The sequence below is a fragment of the Dendropsophus ebraccatus genome, unplaced genomic scaffold (assembly GCF_027789765.1).
Source record: "Dendropsophus ebraccatus isolate aDenEbr1 unplaced genomic scaffold, aDenEbr1.pat pat_scaffold_1442_ctg1, whole genome shotgun sequence".
NCBI classification, from domain to species: Eukaryota; Metazoa; Chordata; class Amphibia; order Anura; family Hylidae; genus Dendropsophus; species Dendropsophus ebraccatus.
In genome coordinates this window covers 18,497-43,085 of record NW_027208863.1, presented here as the reverse complement: position 1 = coordinate 43,085, position 24,589 = coordinate 18,497, and the positions used below count along the sequence as shown (strand labels likewise).

The 24,589-nt window shown below is 43.1% G+C and overlaps 1 protein-coding gene across 1 annotated transcript; it reads right to left on the bottom strand.

Moving 5' to 3' along the window:
- Positions 1–2,024: 2,024 nt before the first annotated feature.
- On the bottom strand, positions 2,025–22,155 carry LOC138775268 (interferon regulatory factor 2-like; the record flags this gene model as incomplete). Its single annotated transcript, XM_069955868.1, has 4 exons — positions 22,048–22,155; positions 6,259–6,340; positions 5,993–6,169; positions 2,025–2,072 (listed from the first exon to the last, which is right to left on the bottom strand). Coding segments are annotated over exons 1-4 (394 nt in total), but the record flags the coding sequence as incomplete, so codon positions are not given.
- Positions 22,156–24,589: the final 2,434 nt, after the last annotated feature.

Sequence of the window (24,589 nt, the reverse complement as noted above, 5' to 3'; positions counted from 1 at the left end):
AGTCAAAGAAGCCTTTTCCAAACTCCTGAATAGCTGTAAGCTTGAATGTCTCCTTTCTCCCCCTCCCTGCTTGATTGACACCTAGAGTCCCAGCAGGGTCAGGTATGGGAGGAGGAGGTGTTCCAGCTTGCTGCACTTGAGGGCGCTCAGTAAACCCTCTTTGGTTCCTCTTACTATATAATGACAGCATTTTTAATATTTTAGCTTTTCTGGAGGGTAAGTGCCATGTAGATTCTGGCGCTGTATTTGCCACGAGGTAAGATAATTATCATGCCTTATGTGCATGATCTAAGGGGCGGCATGTTCTATTAAAGCGACTCTGTACCCACAATCTGCCCCCCCCCCCCCCAAACCACTTGTACCTTTTGATAGCTGCTTTATTCCAAGTTCTTTCCTGGGGCCCGTTGTTTTTATTGTTCTAAAAACAACTTTAAACTTGCAGCCCTGTGTCAAACTGGCGTAGCCTAGAGTATCTGTGTTCCCTAACCTTGCACCACCCCTTCCATCCCTCCTCCCCACCCTCTTCATCATTAGGAATGCCACTGGCAGATTTTTTCCTATTCCTCTGATGTGAACATTGCGCAGGTGCCTTAACGATCCAGCCCATGTGCAGTGCTCACACGCTGATGAATAGTAGAAACCTGCCTGGGGCATTCCTAATGATGAAGAGGGCAGGGAAGATGGACAGAGGGGTGGTGCAAGTCTAATGCATACACAATCTAGGCCACACCAGTATGACACAGGGCTGCAAGTTTAAAAGTTGTTTTAAGGACAATAACTGCATCACCGCCGAACGGATCCCAGGACAGATCTTGGATTAAAAGCCGCTATCTGAAGGTACAAGCCCGTTGGGGTACAGATTGTGGGTAGAGTCAATTAATTAGTCTATGAATTATACTAACACCTCCTGCAACACACCACTCCCCTCTCTCACTCTATACTGCAGGCTCCATTGACCCCATGACATACAAATTATGGGGCAGACCCTGGTCTATCTATACAGAACATTGGCATCTACCATCTCTCATCCAATATAATGCTATTGCTGGAGAAAGTGAGCAGCTTTTATGCTGCGTTTACACGGACCGATTATCATGCGAATTTGCACGATAACAATCAAATTCGAATGATAATCGTACGTGTAAACGCAGCGAACGATCAAGCACGAGCGAGAAATCGTTCATTTTGATCTTACAACATGTTCTTAAATCTTCGTTCGCAAAAATTCGCTAATCGTTCCGTGTAAACAGTCGTTCACGGCGATTTACCTATGTGCGAGATAGGCTTAAGCGATCGCAAAATGATTTTTCCCGTACAATATATCGTTCCGTCTAAAGGCTGACCGTTATAAAGAAATCATTACTTTCAAATCGTTAATCATATGATCGGGCGAATTATCACTCCTTGTAAACGCAGCATTAGACTGGCAAGCCTGCAACATCTTATGGCCCTTTGTTTTTATACTGCACACCTGTTATCACATCACTTTCAGGACATAAAAGGCTCAACTGGACTTCCATTCCAGCACTGCAGCCAGCATACCACTACAGGTCCCATAGCGGCAACAGGTGCTTTAAAGGGGTACTCCAGCGGGGAGGCACTTTTTTGCTGGGATCAGGGAGGAGGTGGCTGAGGGAAAAGACGTCCACTCACCTCCCCGGTTCCATCAGGGGGTCCTGTATCGCGGGCGCTCCGGTCCCCAGTTCCCAGACGCTGCCTGGTGTCTGACGCAGGCCCGAGACGATACGTCTCAGGTCCACTTAGCCAGTCAGTGACAAAGGCGGGATCTGAGCGGACTTTAAACGGACCGGACGGCAACCGGGCATCGGAGCGCCGCACTGCGGGACCCACCGCTGGAACTGGGGAGGTGAGTGGACGTCTTTTCCCTCAGCCACCTCCTCCCGGTCCCGCAAAAAAGTGTCCCCCGCCCCCGCTGGAGTACCCACTTTAATGCTTTATATACCATGAACAATATAAATGTTTGACCTTTCAGAAAGCTTTATGCAAAGCAATCAATTACACACCTTTTCTTGTTTTATCTTTTCTTCTTTTTCTGCTTTTGGCTCTTTTTCCTGCATAAAAAATAACGTTTCACAATTTACATTTGATCAAGGGTCCATCCGTCCATCTGTCCGTCTTGTTTGTCCAGCACTCAGGACCAATACACATCTTGCAATGAAAAAGAGCCACACTTCACTCATGAACCAATATAGACCTAATGATGAATTATGTAAAATAAAACTTATTTCAAATTTGAAAGAGATATACTGTATACACTTACTAATTCCCCATATTCCTTGGTTACTAAAGTGTTTGGATATGCTCAGATCAACAAAACGATTATTAGCCGTATTCTGACGATATCGGCCGTTACGGCTGACAATCGTCTTGTGTAATAGAAGACAACGATCAGCTGACATGACAATGTCGGCTGATCATTGCTGTCGTTTGCCTTTCAACATGTTTAAAGACAAACGACTAATATAGCAACGATCTGCTGCCGTCGCTCTGTGGAATAGGAGCGGTGGCAGCAGACTGCTGCTATCTTCTATGGGCTGCCCAGACAATCTAGTGATAACCCGGACAGCCCCCCCCCCCCCCCGACTCTCACCGGCTCGCTGCTGTCGTGTGTAATCGCGCCGCCAGCAAGCGGGGAACGAGGAGCAAATGAGCACTGACAGCACTCGTTTGCTCCTTACATCGCCCCCGCGTAATAGGGGCTTTAGTCTCTACTGTAAATAAATACAAACGAAGGATTTGCAGGAAAATGTGTACACTACTGTACTGATCAGATCCATAAAGGAGCAGAACTCTAGACTAGAGGGATGTAAACTACTTTATTCAAAAACTTGATAAGCTCTCATAGAGGTACATTGAAGTCAGTGACTTTAAGGCAGTTCATATGCAAAGAGCATGGCAGACAGTCAGTGGCATGGTCACATAATCCTACAGCGGGACCAGAAAAGCCTCTGAACTGGGCAACAATGCGGTGCTGGGAGGCAACAATTAGCACAGGAGGGTAAGTATGCCCCCTTACTCCTGGGCAGCAAATAAAGGGGGAATGCTTCTGTAAGCAATTGCTTGGATTTTGAGTGCTTCTCCTATGTTAAATAAAGCTTGTATCTATTTACAGTGTTCATCCTACATCGGGGTAATAAATGAATACAGACTTCTTCTAATAGACTTTGCTTCTACCTGTATGATTACGGCATATGCTTTACATAATATGACTAGGAGCTTTCTAAAACAAGGTTACTCAACAATTCACTCTTTCACAATCTGTGTAACTGAGCAAAAATATTTTATGGCTGTTATAACAAGACTGTTGCATCAGTCTGTTCAAGGCAATTAGATAATCTTTATATATAGGTTTGGAGAACAAAAAAAAACCCTGAAAAACCCTAATAACAATAGAAAAACAAACATGAGATTTTCACTCTTATTCTATTCAAGGAATACATATACCCATAGGGGGACATTTATTAAAATAAAAAGGCGTATTTTTCGGTGTAAAGGGGCCAGATGTAAATAAATTTATTCCCAAATGGACGTTTAGCAAATAAAATATTCGCATCTGGCCACTATCCGCCCGGTGCGCCAGGGGGGCGGGGAGGGGGTTGGAGGGGATGGAACGGGGGGAGCAGACTCAGAGTCCTCTCTATTCATCATTTGTTTCGCTTAAAAATAGTCAGGAAACCTACTCCAGCTCTGAGCTGGCGTAGGTTTCCTGGCGCGTGCACTGGTTCACACAGGATTTATGTAGAGGCAGTGCTCCTCTTCATAAATCTCCGTACTGTCGGCGCTGCGGGGACATTTTTAAGTCCGGCGCAGAAAACACCGGACTTAATAAATGTCCCCCATAGTGTATTCCAATACTTTCAAGTTTCTGCTTCAGGCTATATTTAAACTACGTAAAAGTACGGCTGTTGCTGCCGATGACAACAACGGCCGTACTTTTGGTGCGGTGGAACAATGCCTTACTTTTAATGGGATCCCGGCCGGAGCGTATACACATCGTATACGTCGTCAGTTTTCTGCGCCTGTCAGTTCACACAGTGAATCCCTGTCAGTTCACACAGTGAAGCGAGCGGCTCCGGCCGCTTGCTTCACTGTGCGCTATGGGAAGCTCTGATGCGGACGCGTGCTGATGTGCCTGCATTAGAGCTCTGCGGTAGGGAAGATCCAGCCGGAAGGATGATCCGGCCAGAGAACAGGCGGTCTCTTACGTAGTGTGAACATAGCCTCACATTGGACACGTCTTTATTGACAATTTACTGTTATAGCAAAAAGTCTTATAATAAAATGCACTGATTATAATAAAATGTGTAATATGACATCAGTACCGTACATGCATAAATAGGCATGTCCTTTTTTGCATGCTGTTGGCAGTATCACATTGCTTAAAGTGAAGGAAGGAACCCTACAGATATGAGGAAGTGAAAAGGGAAACTGCTCATTTTTTTTCTATGGTCGCATAAAAATCTCAAGAGGAAGTTGCAAACATAAAACACTAAGAAGTAAAAATAGTCAGTTTGTGTTAAAGCCTTCAGAGTCTTTGGAAAAATACAAAAGACTTTTACTTAAAATGTAAGACATGGATAAATATCTTCGGATATGTTGACAATGGGCATTCTATGTATCTTGGAGAAAGTTAAAAGGGGTATTCGGATATCAGAAAATTGTATTGTAAGCGAATCTGTCAGCACTGTGTCCCAAACGTATTCAAGTGCTGTAGCCGGGAAGAGTGGCCCACTTACACTGACGGAATTAAGCTTAACGCATCCGCTACTCTTCTTGGCTATGGCACTTGACTGAGTTTAGGACACAGGATATGCGCATCATCAGCGGCATGGGAACTGGAGGCCGATATGAAATTAATATTCAAAAGGAGGAGGAACCAAGAAGGAGACGTTACAGGGCGTGTGTGTGGCCGGAGAGGCGCACTTCCTCTTTAACATTTGGTGACACTAAGGGTATGTCCACACTACGAAATCCCGGCGGATCACCCGCCGTTGATTTCCCGTGTGTGTTCGCTGGGGAACATGCGTATCTCCGCTGGTCCCTAGGCTTCATTCTATGGTTTGCCAGATTCCGCCGTCCATCCATAGAATGGGAGCGGGTTCGATTTTCAGGCGGATGGCGGAATCTAGCAAACCATAGAATGAAACAGTTGAATAGGGTGCTGTGACCTATATAACACTGTCAGCAACTCTGGTCGTGTCCGAGTGCTGACAGATTCCCTTTAAATAAAACTATCACTCCAAGATATATAGGTTACTAATATAGTGGTATCACAGGAGACTTAGCTGGATCCTGTCCCTAAGCTCTAGCCCTGCCATCTGAGGGATGTCACAATCTCTGATCAGCCTCTACAGCCTACAACACAATCCCCATCTCATATACACAGATGTATATTTATTGGGACATTCAGGGCAATCTCTGTTTATGCTGCCTTGTGATGAATAATGCCACAGAAAGAGCGGACAGAGAGCTGATACAGCAGGTGATGCAAACTCACTGTGCAATAGTCTGCAGTGAAATTAGATGTTCTGCAATAGCTTCGGGTGGGGAGCTGGAAGGAGCACTTTGGGAGGGAAGTAGAAAGGCAGGAGGGCTGTGTGAAAGCAATGCATTCTGGGAATTGTAGTACTGAGCAACTAAGAAGTACAGGACTAAGACCCCCAAAACAAATGGATTTTTTGCTGGTTTCAGAACTTGGGAAAGAATTCTATATGGTTCTGCAGCATGTTTTTTTTTTTTTTTTTTAAACCACTGTCAGAGTACCCCTTAAAAGTCATAAAACACGGGGCGCCGCGATCTGGGACCCGGCGCTGGAACCAGGGAGGTAAGTCACCTCCAGCATCCAACCCCCCCCCCCCCTCCCCGGCCACGGCCATATCTGAAAAATATAGCCGGGCCAGAGTACCCATTTTAAGGATACTCTGTAGACCATTTAGGTAAACCATTGTAGGGCAGTAAAATGAAGTCAAACCTCTTTTTGATGGTCTTTCTGCAACTGGTATCATCCTGTACACTCTGAATGCATTGTTTCCTTTCTTCATACTTTTATCCTTCACCTCTTCTATATCCGGCAATGAGTTCATTGCACATCTGAAGTTTGCCTTCCATGTCTTTGGGTCTGGTTTGTCTACTTCAGGTTGATATTTTCCTACAAACACAAGAGAACATAGATATCAGAAAACACACAGATGCATATACCACTCGTATTATATGCAGTATATTTGTTATGCTCAATACCTGTATGAATTGCCCAGTTTCTAAATAACGGAGCATCTTTTTCCACGTCCCATCCATGTCGGGCTGCATGCATCCATGGAATCTGAAATATTTTTTTTCTCCTGAATATGGAAAAATTTAAGTTTAAAAATAGTACTTTATTCTATGAAACCATGACAGTATAATAATCAGACAGGTAATAATCTCCAGGTAATACTATCTCCATCTTTTTACACTGTAGACAACCAGAAAAATGAATGTAACTGTTGTCACAACACCTAGGATATGCTCACACAGCAGAATGAAAGCCATATCCAGGATTAGAAAAAATAGCTGCTTTCTTCCTGAAAGTAAATGGTTATACTTTAGGACAGTTGTGGTGCTGTTTTTTAAATTGTTACTTTTACCGTACAAAAAAAAACTTGTTCTGCTACATTTTTGTGTATTTAAAAAAAACAGATTTGTTTCAATCTGGGTTTTTTTTTTATTATGGAAGTCGATGGAAAAGTGGATCCAAATGAATGCCCTTAGGTAACAGACCTGAGAAATTCACTTTAGGACAGTTTTACACATACAGTATTGCAGCGGATTACACACTGTGAGTTGCGCAGAAAAGTCGCTGCGATACTCTTTCTTTTCATTTTCTATAGCTTTACATACTCACAGCATACTCACAGCCAGGCTAATCCATTACCTGACCGCGCTCTGGCCCGTTTCTCAGGCCCCGGGCTACCTGGTGTCCTGCTCAGCCAATCAGTGCACTGCCCCGACGCTGCGAGTATGTACGGCCATAGAAGGCCCCTGCAGGATGCCCTAGTATACATCTGCATGTCTTTCTTGGTGGCATACTGATGCATAAATATGACATACTATATAGGTATTATTATTATTATTATTATTTATTTATTTATAAAGCGCCCTTAGTTCCAGAGCGCTATACAATAGATAGGCAACAGGCAGGAACAATACAAGATCAGAAAACATTACATGAAGGCAAAAGACAGACTGGTACATGGGGGAAGAGGACCCTGCCCGCGAGGGCTCACAATCTATGGGGTATAGGGAGAGAAACAGGAGGTAAAGTGCAGCCATTCAAGTGTGATGCAGAGTTATTGTAGGTTGTAGCCTTGTTTGAAGAGATGGGTTTTCAGGTTACTTTTGAAGGACTTGATGGTGGATGAGAGACGGATGTGTCGGGGTAGCGAGTTCCAGAGTATGGGGGAGGCTCGGGCAAAGTCTTGGAGGCGGTTGTGCGAGGTACGAACAAGGGGGGAGCGGAGACGGAGGTCACTGGAGGATCGAAGGTTGCGTGAGGGACGGTAGTGGGATATCAGGTCAGAGATGTACGGAGGGGACAGGTTGTGGATTGCCTTGTATGTCATGGTCAACAATTTAAAGTCAATACGTTGGGCAATGGGGAGCCAGTGAAGGGATTGGCAGAGGGGAGAGGCTGAGGCAAAGCGAGGGGAAAGGTGGATTAGTCGGGCAGCAGAGTTAAGGATAGACTGGAGGGGATCAAGGGAGTTAGCTGGAAGGCCAGAGAGGAGGATGTTACAGTAGTCCAAACGGGAGATAATGAGAGCATGGACCAGCAGTTTGGTGGAGTCAGGGGTGAGGAAAGAGCGGATTCTGGAAATGTTTTTGAGGTAAAGGCGGCAGGAGGTGGTCAGGGCCTGAATATGTCGTTTAAAGGACAGGGCAGAGTCAAAGGTGACGCCAAGGCAGCGGACTTGGGGGACAGGGGACAGAGTACAGCCATTGATAGTGATTGACAGATTAGAAGGCGGGGTGGAGCGAGATGGGGGAAAGATGATAAGTTCTGTTTTGTCCATGTTGAGTTTTAGAAAGCGGGAGGAGAAGAAGGAGGATATGGCCGATAGACACTCTGGAATCCTGGATAGCAAAGAGGTGACATCCGGACCAGAGAGGTAGATCTGAGTGTCATCGGCATAAAGATGGTAACTGAAGCCATGGGATTCTATGATATCTCCCAGGCCAGAGGTGTAGATGGAGAAGAGAAGAGGCCCGAGTACAGAGCCTTGGGGAACACCAACAGTAAGGGGACGAGGAGAGGAGGTGGTGTGGGAGTGGGAGACACTAAAAGTGCGGTTGGAGAGGTAAGAGGAGATCCAGGAGAGAGCTTGGCTAGTGACACCAACGGATGAGAGGATTTGTAAGAGGAGAAAATGGTCAACTGTGTCGAAGGCAGAAGATAGGTCAAGGAGAAGGAGCACAGAGTAGTGGCGCGAGGTTTTGGCATTCAGCAGGTCATTAGCCACTTTGGTGAGGGCAGTTTCTGTGGAGTGGTGGGAGCGGAAACCGGATTGCAGGGAGTCAAAAACGAGTTGGATGAAAAATGTGAGGAAAGTTCATGGTAGACATGTTGTTCCAGGAGTTTTGAGGCAAAGGGGAGAAGCGAGATGGGGCGGTAGCTGGATAAGGAGGTAGGGTCAAGGGATGGCTTTTTGAGGATGGGTGTGATGGTTGCATGTTTATATGGAAATGGGAAGATGCCAGAAGTTAGTGATAGATTGAAGAGATGGGTAAGTGCTGGGACAAGTGCTGAGGAGAGGTTGGGGATAAGGTGGGATGGAATAGGGTCAAGTGCGCAGGTGGTGAGGTGCGATGTGGAGAGTAGTTTGGAGAGATGTTCTTCTGTGATGGTGGAGAGGTGAGTTAGTGGGGACGGGCAGTAGACAGGCATTAGGGGGGGCTGAGGGGACTGTGAGTTGAAGCTTCCTCTGATGTCATCGATTTTCTGCTTGAAGAATGTGGCGATATACAATATGAACCTAGCTTTTAACTATCACTATATATCCATCAGCTCAGTGCTCATGTCTACAAGACAGTCTTAGCACTAGGTGTGCAGAAGCAAACATGACATGTTCCCTTTAGACAAATCATTTTCAGAAGCCAGTTCCCCCTGAGGCTAGCTAGCTGACTGTATCCTGCTGCTGCTGGTGCTGCAACTATTGAAGATCAGCTGTTATTGCTTGGGAAGTGCATACATTCTGCATAGGGAAAAGATGGCATTGCCTGGCACCTACTATAATCAATGGATTTCTATGAAGTACAAGGATGTCAGAAGTACTCAGGGACTTGAGCCTACCTCTGTAAAGCCTACCAGTTTGTGGTCAGTACAGGAGGGGTAACTTATCACTATATCAATAGGAAAGTCGTAAATAATCTAGTTGCTGTGGACCTGGTTCAAGATTTTGCTGTAAATTCTATCTACAGATTTTGCTGTTTTATGCTATAAATTTACTGCATGCTCCTATTTACATGCAGACTTTTTAAGCACATGTGGTTGGGGATTTAAAAACCTCATCCACATGTACCATTCTGTATACTGAATCCGGACCTCAAATACACAGCAAATCGGGTGCATCCAGACCCAACTTTACATGGAAACTGCTTACTTGTAACCAATGAATGCACATGTTAGTAAGCAGCTTAGTATGTGTTTTTTCATTAGTATTAGAACTCTTCACACATCAGAAGCCAAGCTTTCTGCTAGACTTTGCTTATCTTGCAATCAGAAAGTAAAACTTCATATCCGACCACTTTGTGCTGAGCCAGCTCATGCTAATAGCAGCTTGAGAACACTTTCCTGTAACAATGGTGCTGTTCAGACCCTGGTCACACAATGCCAAATAAGATAAAACACAGACCTTCTCACATATCCCCCACAATGGTATTTCATTATTATCCCTTTTTGCGTAGGTATTGGTGAACCATCAGTTTATACAAAACAAAGAATTAAAAACAATCCCAACAAATATTATACTTCAAAATTATCCGCTTAAAGTTAATGTACCACCAGGTACATCGCTTGGTGTTTTTTAAATGAACAGACCAGCGTTGGCGCAGGGATGCCAGTGCCACGGTCCTTTTTTTTAACTGCTGCCCAGTTACCATGCACAGTGCCGGTCTATTACCGAGCACTGGCTAGGCATGAAGCACCGCCAGTGTGACGAAACCCCCTTCCCTCTGTGACACTGCTCCATTAGAATCAATGGAGCAGTGTCACAGAGGGGAGGGGAGATCTTCATACTGGGGACCAGCTTCATGCCTGGCCGGTGATTGGTATAGACCGTTGTCCCGGAGAAGCGATCCCCGTGTCTGCTGCTGGCTGGGGTCTGCGCCGTAATGGCGCTGATCCCGGCTCGGCATTTGGTTGCTTCATCGATCTATGCTGTATATCCTATATAGCATAGATCTCAATGAGAGATCAGTGTACTTATACTAAAGTCCTCCAGGGGGGCTTCTAGTATAAGTGTAAAAAAAATAAATGAAGTGTTGTTATTAATAAAAAGCCCCCTCCCCTAATAAAAGTGTGAATCACCCCCTTTTCCCATGTTATAAATAAATAAATAAATAAACATGTTTGCTATCTCCGCGTGCGTAATCGCCCGAACTATTAATTAATCACATTCCTGATCTCGCAAGGTAAACGGCGTAAGCGCAAAAAATCCCAAAGTGCAAAATTGCGCATTTTTGGTCGCATCAAATCCAGAAAACTTGTAATAAAAAGTGAATAAAAAGTCGCATATGCGCAATCAAGGTACCGAAAGAACACATCATGGCGCAAAAAATGACACCTCACACAGCCCCATAGACCAAAGGATAAAAGCGTTATAAGCCTGGGAATAGAGCAATTTAAGGAACATATTTTTGTTAACAATGGTTTGAATTTTTTACAAGCCATCACATACAAGAAAGTTATACATGTTACATATCGCTTTAATCATAACGACTTGACGGACATATATAACAAGTCAGTTTTACCCCAGGGCGAATGGCTTAAAAACAAATACCTCCCCAAATAAACAAAATGCATTTTTTTCCAATTTCACCACACATTTAATTTTTTTCCTGCTTTTGCAGTGTACTTTATGAAAAAATTCAGCCTGTCATTGCGAAGTACAATTAGTGGCGCAAAAAATAAGGGCTCATGTGGGTTTCTAGGTGAAAAATTGCAAGTGCTATGGCCTTTTAAGCACAAGGAGGAAAAAACGAAAACGCAAAAAACGAAATTGACCCGGTCCTTAAGGGTTAGAGAATCTGTGTAAACCTGCATATGGTTGTGTTCGGAATGACCTAAAGAATAATGGTATCACGTCACTTTTACCATATAGTCCCATTACGTAGACACAGGAACCCCCCAAACGTTACCATATTGCATTCTATTTTACGATTTCACCTATTATATCTTCATAAATAATATATTTGGCATTCCGTCATACATGTTATGGTAAAATGAATGACGCCATTACAAAGTACAACTATTCCTGTAACAAACAAGCACTTACATGGCCTGTAGATAGAAACTGAAAGTGCTAAAGCTTTTAGAAGGGGGGGGGGAAGGAAAAACAAAAGCACAAAGATCAAAATGTGCGCGGTCCACTGGGTCATTTTGGGCCTGGTCCTCAGGGCTAATGTTATTTTTTTTTAATGAATCCTTTTTTTGGCAATTAATTATTAATAAAATGGGCCTATTGTGAACGCTTATAACGGTTTTATTTTTCACCTACGGGGCTGTATGGGGTGTCATTTTTCCGCATGATCTCTAGTTTTTATTAATTCCAAATTTGTGAAGATAAAATGTTTTGATCACTTTTTATGAATTTTTTTTTATATATAATGTAACATAAAATCGGTAATCCGCGCACATTTTTCCCCTCTTTTCGTCTACACCGTTCACTGTTCGCAATAACGCTTGTTATAGTTTAATAGATCGGACAATTACGAACGCTTACGGTATATTATATTTTTATTATTTATTTTTATATGTTTTATTTATATAATGGGAAAGGGGGGTGATTTAAATTTTTATTGGGGAGGGGTTTTGGGGTAGTGTGTTAGTGATTTTTACTTTTTTTTTATTATACATTTTAAGTCCCTTTGGGGGACTTGTACATACATTAGTTTAATTTTATACACTGATCATTGCTATGCCATAGGCATAGCATTGGTCAGTGTTATGGGCGCTCTGCTCATTGAGCCTGCCTGTGCAGGCTCAGTGAACAGATCGCCAATCGGGACCGCACGGAGGCAGGTGAGAGACCTCCGGCGGTCCGTTTTACCGATCGGGACAACCGCGGCGTTTAAGGAGTTAATGTCACGCTGCAGCACGATCGCTGCAGCGTGTCATTAACGGTCGTAATAGTCGTACCGGTACGTCCTAGGTCGTCTAGGGGTTAAAAAATCTTAAGTCTTCCAGTACTTATAAGCTACTATGTGTACTGAATAGAAATGAGCGAACCGGGTTTGGGTTTGAGTCGATCCGAACCCGAACGATCGGCATTTGATTAGCAGTGGCTGCTAAACTTGGATAAAGCTCTAAGGCTATGTGGAAAACATGGATACAGCCAATGACTATATCCATATTTTCCACATAGCGTTAGGGCTTTATCCAACTACAGCAGCCACCGCTAATCAAATGCCGAAAGCTCAGGTTCGGATCGACTCGAGCATGCTCCAGGTTCGCTCATCTCTAGTCCTGAAAGAAGTGTTGTTTTGTTTGCATTCAGACACAGTGCTCTCTGTGGACATCTCTGGCCGGGACAAGAACTAAGCAGGAGAGATTTTCTATAGGGATTTGCTACTGCTGGACAGTTCCTGACATGGACAGAGGTGTCAGCAGAGAGCACTGAATGTAAATAAAACATCACTTCCTGCAGGATATGTAGTAGCTTATGTATCGGCAGACTTGAGATTTTAAATCTATAATCTATTTGTAAGTAAGAAATCTATATTTCTGACATCAGTTAGGCGAACGTGATGACCACTACACTACAGAAACTCGGCTTATTTCTGACATCAGTTGATTTTAAAAGAAATTTTTTCGCTGGACAATCCCTTTAACTACATAAAAAATATTTAAAAACATAACTATCTTTATCCTGCTTGCATCCAAGTCAGGATAACCCACAAAACACTGACCCTATTTCACAACATGAACTACTACAGAGAAAATGGTAAATAATGCCGTATGCACAGTAAAGATATAGGATCGGGTGGGAAGAACACCCCATGCGTTCTGCCGTCACCACGCCATTACTCCTGATGCACCCAAGGATGAACCAGACTTGTGTTCTCTTCCAGATATCTTGACTGATTTTTAGACTTGAGGTTACACAAAGAAGAAGTGTGTTACAGACGTGCCTTAAAATCAGAAGCTTCCAAAGACATGACATCATCATATGGGCTGTCCTGAATTGTTTAAAGGCATAGTAGTAGTAGTAGTGCATGTAAACTTTTCACTTTGCAGAAAGTAATAAAAATTTATTCTGGCATTTGGAAAATATAAATAATTTTGGTAATTCTAACTGACCTAAAACAGAAAAGTTTTAATCTGATTTCATGTCAGATAGTGAGAAAACATGAATGAGTCTTTTTATATAATGTATGTAAACTTCTGGTTCCAAATGTTGCTGGTTAGTACATGTAACACTCTACATGCAGGATAATCATTAACTCTACTTCCCTAGCTGTTTATTGAGTCAAAGCTTGGGCTGAGCTGGGTGCGAACACATTTCATGGCTTATCTAAGTGTTGTGGAAGGGACGGCAAGCTGGGACATGAAAGTACTGGAATCAATACAGGAATCAGGAGGCACATGAATCAGCAGAAGTCTGTCATGTGGGATTAGAGGATAACTTTTGAAAGAATTTTCACACATTTTTTTCATACATAACTTGTATAAAGGCCCTACTCCACGGAACGATTATCTGCCGTTACGGACGATAATCATCCGGTGGAATAGAAGGCAATGACCAGCCGACATTGTTCATGTCGGCTGATCATTGCAGTCGTTTGTCTTTCAATCATATTAAAAAACAAACGACTGTGATAGCAACGATCTGCTGCCGTCGCTCCGTGCAATAGGAGCGGTGGCAGCAGACCGCCACTATCCTCTATGTGCTGCCCAGATGATCTAGCGATCACCCGGGCTGCCCCCCGCAGCTCCCCGCGTCCCCTACCGCACTCACCCGCTCTCTGCTGCCGCGTGTAATAGCGGTGGCAGTGAGCGGGGAACGAGGAGCAAATGAGTACTTACAGCGCTTATTTGCTCCTCACAGTTGGCCCATGGAATAGGCTCCTCACCCATGTCTAGTCACCGCTCTCTGCCTGTCAGCGCGCTCGGAGGGATGATTGACAGACAGAGAGGTCCATTACTGGCCTCTCTGCCTGTCAGTCATTCTGTGGAGCGCGCTGACAGGCAGAGAGCGGTGACTAGACTTGGGTGGAGAGCCGCCCAGATGACTACTTCCACACCTCTGCCTGTCACACAACCAGGGGATTAAAGTGCTTTTCTTCGCATGTGCCGCGGCTGCTGCAGGAGCTGTATACAGCAGCTTAGGGAACCATATCAGCCAGATTTTCTGATTGCTTCCCTTTAAGGCCCACTTACACTGAGGTTGGAATCACATATCGTCTTTTAAACCTAACCCAGTAATAGATTCAAAAGAAAGGGTACCTATTAAGAAAGAATAGCTTCTCTTTCTTTTTTTTGATCTACTCTACTTAAATATATATATATTTATTTATATACGTTTATTTGCGTGTGTATTTGGTGGGTTTAAAAATAAGTGATACTCTCCTCCCCCGGACTCCCGCAGCACCCGGTCTCACATCACCATGCCCCCGCTTATCATCACTTGTTCCTGTCACGTGTTGTCTCTGCTTGCCGCGGCCGTATCCAACCTTAGTCAGTGATTGGCTGAGCGGCAAACCCTGCAGAAAGAAGCACTGATAAGCAGACACTGGATTGTATTATACCAGGACCTACGGGGGACCCAGGAAAAGCAAGTATAACAAAAACATTTGGAGTCAAGGTTCACACCAGGGTTGTAGTGTATACATTTAGCCTAACATATGAGCCAGACATATATGACTAACCTTTTTAGCATACATTTGTATATTAAAGGAAACCCAACAGCAGGTTAAAATACTCTAATCTGTTGTTATATTTCCATAGCGCATGAGACATTAAGAATTAAGGTTATTTTTCTTACCATCATCCACAGCGCAGTTTTTGCTAAATCTTTTTTAAATAGAAGTAAATTACAAATCTATATAACTTTCTGACTTTTTTTCCCGCTGGATAACCCCATTAATGGTTATTTGAGGAGGCTTGTCTCCCATATTGTGCTCTTTTTAGCTAGTTTGTAACAGGTGCATATGCGGCTTCTTTTTTTTTTCAGTTTGTTTTCTATGCATAGGCCGCACACTGCAATTAGTGTTGTGCCCACTCAATTGTTTCAATGTTAGAAAAATTTCTCTCTCATTACTTGGCATTTTGCAAATATTTTGGTAAGCCTAATTAACCTAAAACGGGAAAGGTTGATTCTAATTTCATGTCGGAAAGTAAGAAAAACATGCATATGTGTCCTTTTTTATAATGTATGTAAACTTCTGGTTTCAACTGTTTAACAACCAAGGAAACGCTCTCTATAAACTCACCCGTCATCATAAGTAATGCACAGTAAAGAAACAAAATGTAGAATTCCGCAGAACACATTTTCCAGTTTCCTTGTGATTAGTCATGAGATACTGTATAATTCCCTGCCAGCTCTAAATTGTCTATAATGCTTTCCATTAATGATCCATTAAGGAAGTGTTAAATACAGACAGCACAAGAGAGCAAGAAAATTTCCTTGGCTCATATATTTGCATACATGCTCCACTTTTCCTGCACACTAGTTTTGGTTAACCCCCCGGTGTTCACACCGAGTAAAAGTGACGCCTCCACCGCAGACTCAGAATCTTGTCTGCCTTAGTGTGTCAATGCGATGCCTCACGCGCCTCCGCTCAAAGAATTGACAAGTCAATTCTTTGAGCGGAGAGAGGTGGTGCGCACGAGGCATCAAATTGAAACACTGAGGCAGGTGGGATTCCAAATCCGCGACCTTGGCTCCGCCACCTTTACTCATTGTGAGTAGACCCTAAGGGTTCTTTACGGACATTTTCACTCTGTTTGATGCCTCTAAGGCTCGACTCACATGTACCGTGTTCTCTCAGTAAAGCACAGACAGCGCAGATGTGGAATCCCTGTACTGGAGTGTTTCCTCTCACAGCATGATGTACTAATATCATGTCGGGAACGGGGAAACTGTCTGATCGTTCGCACTGCTGTAATGACAGAACCGTGCAACTTGATCATTTAAACAGTTTCCTCACTCTCTGCATGATAATAATACATCATGTCGTGTGGGGGAAAAACTTGAGTACAGGAGGGGCACGGAGTGGGGGCGCAGACTTAGCGGAAGCCCAGCATAACTAGGTTAGCTGGGAGTGTAGTTTAAGGGGTTAAGTGGGGCAGTAAGGGGTTAAGTGTGTTAGTTGGGAGGGGGTGAGGTGCTGAGGAGAAAAGTGCGGAGTTGCTAGGTGAGTCCCTTACCAACGGACGCAGAGTTATAAGAAGAGGAGGAAGAGGTGGAGCTTCAGTTCTTGCCGGACCTGATTCAGCCCGCCCGCCAGCCTATAACAGGCCTTTTTGGTGTTCGGGTGTGGGATTTGGTTGCTTTCCTTTGTCATGACAGCCTGCGGTAGGGAGGTCTTGTGGTAGGGTGGTAATTCTGACGGGGACCGATAAGAGGGATGATACTCCCCGCTTGTTTTGGTGGATTGTGGAGAGAAAGTGGTGCAGTGCCAGGTGACAGATTTGTCAGCCCCTGAATTGGCGCGGTGCTGCTGGGGGGAGAGCTAGTAATACTGGTGCTGCTGCAGGGTGCTCTGCCAGACCTCCCTAGATATGATGGGTTAACTGCAATGTTATTGTTATTGTTATTTATTATTGTTATTTTAATGTTTGTTAATTTTTGGAAGCACTTTAATAAAGAGGCTGTTATTGCCATTTTTCCAACGTTAAAGGAGGTGTCCTCAGTTTCATGGGTTAAAGGGGGAGGGGGTGTGTTGAAGTAAGGGCGAAGTGGGTGTAGTGGGAGATAAGGGGTAGACGAAGGGACTCAGCAATACCTTAAGTCAAGGGCTTCCGCATCCGTGCTTCACGGGACGTGTGAGTCCAGCCTAAGGCACAGATACCTTGCCAAAGTCTGAAAATCGGCTGACAACATATCCTTGTCTGGACTGGCATGAACCTCATTCAGTTCAATGATCTTAATGTAGTCAGCTAATGACTATGTTCGGGTCATTTTCTGAACATTTAGATTTTGGTAAAGTATCCGTGCCTCGAAGGCACATAATGCAAGGTTGTAAACCCAACCTGAAATGAAAAGTCGTTAGGACATGTTTACACATGTCCTAACCCAGTTTTGTGATAGATAGATTCCACACTGATTTTCATAAGGATTTTTTAGACTTCTTTTTTTTTTTTTTTTTACACCCCCCTGTTCTGTATAAATGATGTGTTAGCTTTGGGTACCCAAATAAAAGTACCCAAATTAGGCATCCCTGTAATCATACTAACCTACAGGCATTGTTTTGAAATAATGGCCGTTATTTGCGATTAAATGATGGCCATACACTCAATTTCAACAGTCTGAATATAGCATTTCTGTATTTTCCATCCACTCCTAGTTTTGGTTGCAAAATACTGACCAAAATACTGAGCAAAACTTACTCTGCAGGTTAGTTTGATTATAGCGATGCCTAGTTTGTACTTTCGTTATAGTTAATTCCTTTAGGAGATATAAGGAAAAGTGTTATACTTCCCTTCCTGTAGGAGATAGTAGGAAAGGTGTTAGGGTCCTATTCCACGGGCCGACCAGGGCCCAATCAACGATGTAAACGAGCTCCGATCTGCTAAATCGGCGCTTGTTTACTGGGCCTATTCCACGGCCCGACAATCGTTGAACTTACAGACCACTCAGCCAATCAATGGCCACGGCGGTTCGGGACAGTGATTGGCTGAGCGGTCTGTCGGCTCAGACAGGCCGCTCCAAAGCTGCTGCGGCGCGGGATCGGGGCAAGGAGAAGACCTGCGCCTGGACAGGTAATGTATGATGTTTTGAAATCGTCGGTCCGCCCGCCACGCCGCTATTCTACGTATCGATGCACGGGTAACAACCGCTTATTTTTTCCTCCCATAGGAGATATAAGGAAAGGTGTTATACTTCTCTTCCTATAGGAGATATAAGGAAAGGTGTTATACTTCCCCTCCTATAGGAGATATAAGGAAAGGTGTTATACTTCCCCTCCTATAGGAGATATAGGGAAAGGTGTTATACTTCTCTTCCTATAGGAGATATAAGGAAAGGTGTTATACTTCTCTTCCTGTAGGAGATATAGGGAAAGGTGTTATACTTCCCCTCCTATAGGAGATATAGGGAAAGGTGTTATACTTCCCCTCCTATAGGAGATATAGGGAAAGGTGTTATACTTCTCTTCCTATAGGAGATATAGGAAAAGGTGTTATACTTCTCTTCCTATAGAAGATATAAGGAAAGGTGTTATACTTCTCTTCCTATAGGAGATATAAGGAAAGGTGTTATACTTCCACTCCTATAGGAGATATAGGGAAAGATGTTATACTTCTCTTCCTATAGGAGATATAAGGAAAGGTGTTATACTTCCACTCCTATAGGAGATATAGGGAAAGGTGTTATACTTCTCTTCCTGTAGGAGATATAAGGAAAGGTGTTATACTTCCCCTCCTATAGGAGATATAGGGAAAGGTGTTATACTTCTCTTCCTATAGGAGATATAGGGAAAGGTGTTATACTTCTCTTCCTATAGGAGATATAAGGAAAGGTGTTATACTTCTCTTCCTATAGGAGATATGCGGAAAGGTGTTATACTTCCCCTCCTATAGAAGATATAGGGAAAGGTGTTATACTTCTCTTCCTATAGGAGATATAAGGAAAGGTGTTATACTTCTCGTCCTATAGGAGATATAAGGAAAGGTGTTATACTTCTCGTCCTATAGGAGATATAAGGAAAGGTGTTATACTTCCCCTTCTATAGAAGATATAGGGAAAGGTGTTATACTTCCCCTCCTATAGGAGATATAGGGAAAGGTGTTATACTTCTCTTCCTATAGGAGATATAAGGAAAGGTGTTATACTTCCCCTCCTATAGGAGATATAGGGAAAGGTGTTATACTTCTCTTCCTATAGGAGATATAAGGAAAGGTGTTATACTTCTCTTCCTATAGGAGATATAAGGAAAGGTGTTATACTTCTCTTCCTATAGGAGATATAAGGAAAGGTGTTATACTTCCCCTCCTATAGGAGATATAAGGAAAGGTGTTATACTTCTCTTCCTATAGGAGATATAGGGAAAGGTGTTATACTTCCCCTCCTATAGGAGATATAGGGAAAGGTGTCATACTTCCCTTCCTGTAGGAGATATAGGGAAAGGTGTTATACTTCTCTTCCTATAGGAGATATAAGGAAAGGTGTTATACTTCCCCTCCTATAGGAGATATAAGGAAAGGTGTTATACTTCTCTTCCTATAGGAGATATAGGGAAAGGTGTTATACTTCTCTTCCTATAGGAGATATAAGGAAAGGTGTTATACTTCTCTTCCTATAGGAGATATAAGGAAAGGTGTTATACTTCCCCTCCTATAGGAGATATAGGGAAAGGTGTTATACTTCTCTTCCTGCTCAATCTATTTCTGGGGAAGCTGAGCTGATAGCCTCCACTATCTTCTGGTGTCATCTTTCACTGTAATAGGCTGCGTTCACACTACGTATATTTCAGTCAGTATATGTATATTTCAGTCAGTATATTTCAGTCAGTATTGCAACCAAAACCAGGAGTGGATTAAAAACACAGAAAGGATCTGTTCACACAATGTTCAAATTGAGTGGATGGCCGCCATTTAATGGCAAATATTTGCTGTTATTTTAGAACAAAGGCTGTTATATTGAAATAATGGCCGTTATTTACTGTTATATGGCGGCCATCCACTCAATTTCACCATTGTGTGAACAGAGCCTTTCTGTGTTTTTAATCCACTCCTGGTTTTGGTTGCAATACTGACTGAAATATACTGACTGAAATATACGTAGTGTGAACGCAGCCTTAAATGCTGTAGACATCACTTTCCAGCAGCCTCCTGCTCATCACCAGACAGAACAGGAAGTCTCAGCTTAGTTTAAGACCTAGTGGTGAAAATTAAAATGGCAAGATTTCAGGAGTGTGCCTGGAAGTTCGAGTATTCACGGCTAAAAACACGCCACAACAAAAATTTACTCAGAAGGGGGTTCGCACGCAGGACTGATCCTGCATGGTTGTATCTATAGATACCCAAACTAACGGGGGCTGAATGGATTTCACACCAATCAGGTCAGCGTACTTTGTGACAGGTGATTTAAACAATAGTTCATTTTCTGATGACACATCCTCTTTATGTGTGGGAAACCCCTAAAGTTTTGCAGCTACTTTACTAAAGAAAACTAGAGAAACAACCGGAAGAGTTCTGGCTGCTCTGGAAAGTTAAAATGAAAGGAAAGCTTTTTTTTCCAGCTTCTAACACTATAGTGAGTATTGTGTAACTTTTTACATAACTATGACTGTTTGGTGATCCTGTGGAGACATCTATTTAGGGGATCCTTCATTAGATCTATATATTAACAATGGGGCTTTTATCATGCACTAAAGTGTTTTTTTTCTGATAGGATCTGATTTTTATCAGAACAGATTCAGAGACAATGTCATTTTTTTATCCTGATAAAAAACCAAAAAAAAAAAACAGATCCCTTTTTTTGTACAATGCAAACGCATAGCAACAACCTCCTACAAAAAAAGGTCCCATTGCACGGTCCTGTTTAAGGCTATGTTCACACTGCGTAAGTACTTTGTACAGGACCGCATGGAAATCCACGGCCGTGAGTTGGAACATTTCCGTCCTCAAACAATGGTCTTGTTCATTTTTCACGGCGCCGTATACGATCCGGCCGTAAGCTCATACGTATTGTGCACTGTACGAGCGTATATCGTATACTTTCAAGCGAACGCATCAACCTCAAAACTACGTGCGTATATTCGCGGTTCGCACTACGGACAGGTTCATACGCAGTGTGAACATAGCCTTACAGAGTAACCAATCAGTGTAAAAGGCCATTATAATATGAGCCCTACTTTAAGCCCAGTGACCATGTGAATTATGTCCCATTATACAGCACCAAATATAAAACGGTAGTACAAGCCACTTGGTTACCTGTGTGATGTTCTGTTTTACACACTAAGTTCTCTGAAATGAATGCTTCTCTCCTCACCCCTAGTAATCTGTGCTACCAAGCGCAGGCTGCTGGGTAGTGTTACTTGACCCATTCATGTTTGGCTACAGTCTATTCTTACTTTTTATTTTTACCCCCTGTGTCAAGTTAGTCTCCTTCCTTCTCTGGTAGCTTTTATTAGTGCTCAGTAAGTTACCCTCCAGATAATTATATAGTTTCCAATTAAACTACCAGTATGTTTTTGGAGCATAAGAGGAAACCCAGACAACAACATAAAGAATAGACAAACACCATGACAAGCAGCACGGAAGCAAATTGTACATGTATCTTTTCAGAGCATAGGGGAGGCATTAGGCAAAGCATAGGAATGATGCCATGGCTATGTGAAGTGTGGCTGAACATGTCTGTTTAGTGTAAAATTTAGACTATCGTAAACTGGTAACATGAAAGCTGAGCTGTCATTGGTTGCTTTGGGCAGTTTACACCAGTTTATATTTTATACCCTTTAATAAATGTAGGCCTATGTGTGCACCTAGTCTGACAGCTCTTTGTGGATCCCCCTTAGCAAACCATAAACTATAAAATAGTTTTCAGTGCAACATTTGATGATTAAAAGTGAAAATATATGTACATATTACCATTATGAATATACAATTACCTTGTTTAACCATTTTAGGCCTGGAATACAGTCCCTGTTTATCTGTTCCTCTAACCAGGGCCGCATACGCATCCGTTCCACAGGCATTTTTCAAGAAATAATAGTTGGAAGCTGTAAGAAAACATTTTAAAGATTATTTTAATTGTTGGACATGAGTCTGTTAATGTGGCATGCAAAAAAGGAAGTATTACTGTAAATCAGTGTATGACACAGAATCAGTGCAGGAATTAACATGAGGAAAGCTGAAGTGTCTTAGCGTGGCATGCCAGAGCTGCTGTTCTCACTCCAGTCTATGTATTTATAGAACATCTATTGCCCTGTAACAGCGGCTTACTACAACAACACCTGCTAACTTCTAGTGTACTAGAGGCAGAGAACAGTCTATAAAATAACACACTAGTACAACTAGGTATACAAACCAACCTTCTATATATAGAAGATAGAATATTGTTTAAACCTCTCTGTTCATGTTAATAGAACATTTCTGGCTGCCAGGTCCCCAGGACTGGATCCAGCTTTCCCAGCAGCAAGGAGGAGGAGCGGCCCGGAGGCAGCAGGCTGATGAGCGGATTTCAGAGATAACGGTGCCCTTCGCTTCCTTATTACTGTACATTCGCTCATCTCAGTTCCACTCCTGATTTTGGTTAAAAAAAATACTGATCAAAAGATTGACAGAAATACTATGTGTTACTATAGCCTTAAGACGTTTTCAGGTTTGGAAAGTACATTTTCATGTATTCTATTCAGGACAGTCCTTATCTTTTGAGTGATTACTCAAGTCTTGTCCTGCATTATACAGGTGAGTATAAAAAAAAACAGGTGAGTAGACCATATTTTTTATATTCTGGCAATAACTGACTGGATTTTTACTTGTTTTAGATAATTCAATCCCTTTAAGGGGGAGTCATAATTATTCAGGGATCACACATGCAGCATTGTGTTCAAATAGTAGGAGATAGTTAGGGTATGTTTACACTGAGGAATAGGCAAGGAATTGAAGAGAAAAGTTCTCTGCTTAAAATACCTTGCCAATTCAGCTTTGGAAGAATAGGTGCAGAATTCAAACTCTATTGACTTCTTTAGAATTTCTCTAGCAGAATCGGCTCAAAGAATTGACATGTCAATTCTTTGGGTGGAAAGCGGATCCATGGTGGAAAATTCTGTGCAAAAATTCAGCAGTGTGAACAACAGAGCAAAAATCCCGTTGAATACAATGGGACATTTTGACTCTTGGGTTTTCGCACCACCTATTGCCCTACCAGTGTCGGGGGGGACCCGTCCTAGTGGGTGACACAAGCCCTGATTACATGGAATGAGCTGAAAGCTGAGGGTTCCCTGCTTACACTCATGCTGCGAGATAGAGTTCAAAGGCTTCTAGCAACTTTGCTCTATCTAGATCGGTTCCTAGCCTTCTGCTTTGTGGATACTGTGCTGCATTGTGACTCTCCTTGTCCATTGCGTGGGTTGAGATGATCTCTGACTTGTCCTCTCTAGTGAACGGTTTAACACTGCATAGTGTCGAGTGGAGTTACTTGAGAAAAAAAGGTTAGCTTCATGTGCCTGAGTCTGCTTCTAGACTGCACTCTGAGACTAGGGACCTGGCTTGTGACCTGGCGCTCTACTATAGAAAGCGCTCTGGCATGTGACCTTCCTCCACAGAATCTAGTGACAAAAGATCTCCAAACTTCCTCTACCCATGTGACTTCCTATCTACAGCCCCTGTAAGGTGTGCTGTGAAAGGGTGAAGAGTGCATATGTAAGCAGTAAAGAGAGAAATGATAGGACAGAAGAAGAAAACACGCTCATTGGTCTACAGATCCATGTGAAACACAAACAAACAATAACCCTTGCAATACTACAGCTGTGCAGTAACTACGTACATATATCTACAATATCTTGTGGCAAAACTTTAACACTACTACATCACCACAAACAAAAAGGCTTTCGCGAAGGGTGTAACAACTGGCAACATCCGTGGTGGGACACCAAATATGCACTGTACTGGGTGGGGGAGTGTGGTCAGCATGGTGTGGTCTGCATCCCCATTTCTGTACTCAGAAATGGCCCACCTCTACATCAGAAGCCTCCCTCACCTTCCAGGGGACACTGGATCCATTTCTGCTTGGCTGTAATCATCTGTGCAGGAGGCTGGGAATTGGGTGACCTGCGCAGACTGTGCACCCAAGAGGTAACCAGAGCTTTTGCCCACCCACATACCAGGTGCGATTGTTCCATACTGAAGCTGTAATCTCCCTACTGTAGCTGTAATCCCCCTTCTTTGTCCCCAGATGGAGAGCGCTTTAGCAGGCCAGAGAAGATAACCGGATCTCTTCACCCAAACACATACCAGGTGCGATCGTTCCATACTGTACTGTAATACTGTAATCCCCCTTCTATGTGGAACAAATTATTTGCCTTTCAATTTTTTCTTATGGGGAAATTTGCCTCAATATACGAGTGATTTGGATAACAAGCATGTTCTTGGGTAATTGAAGCTCGTAATCCAAGTTTTCCCTGCATATGTTTACCCTCTGGCACTTTC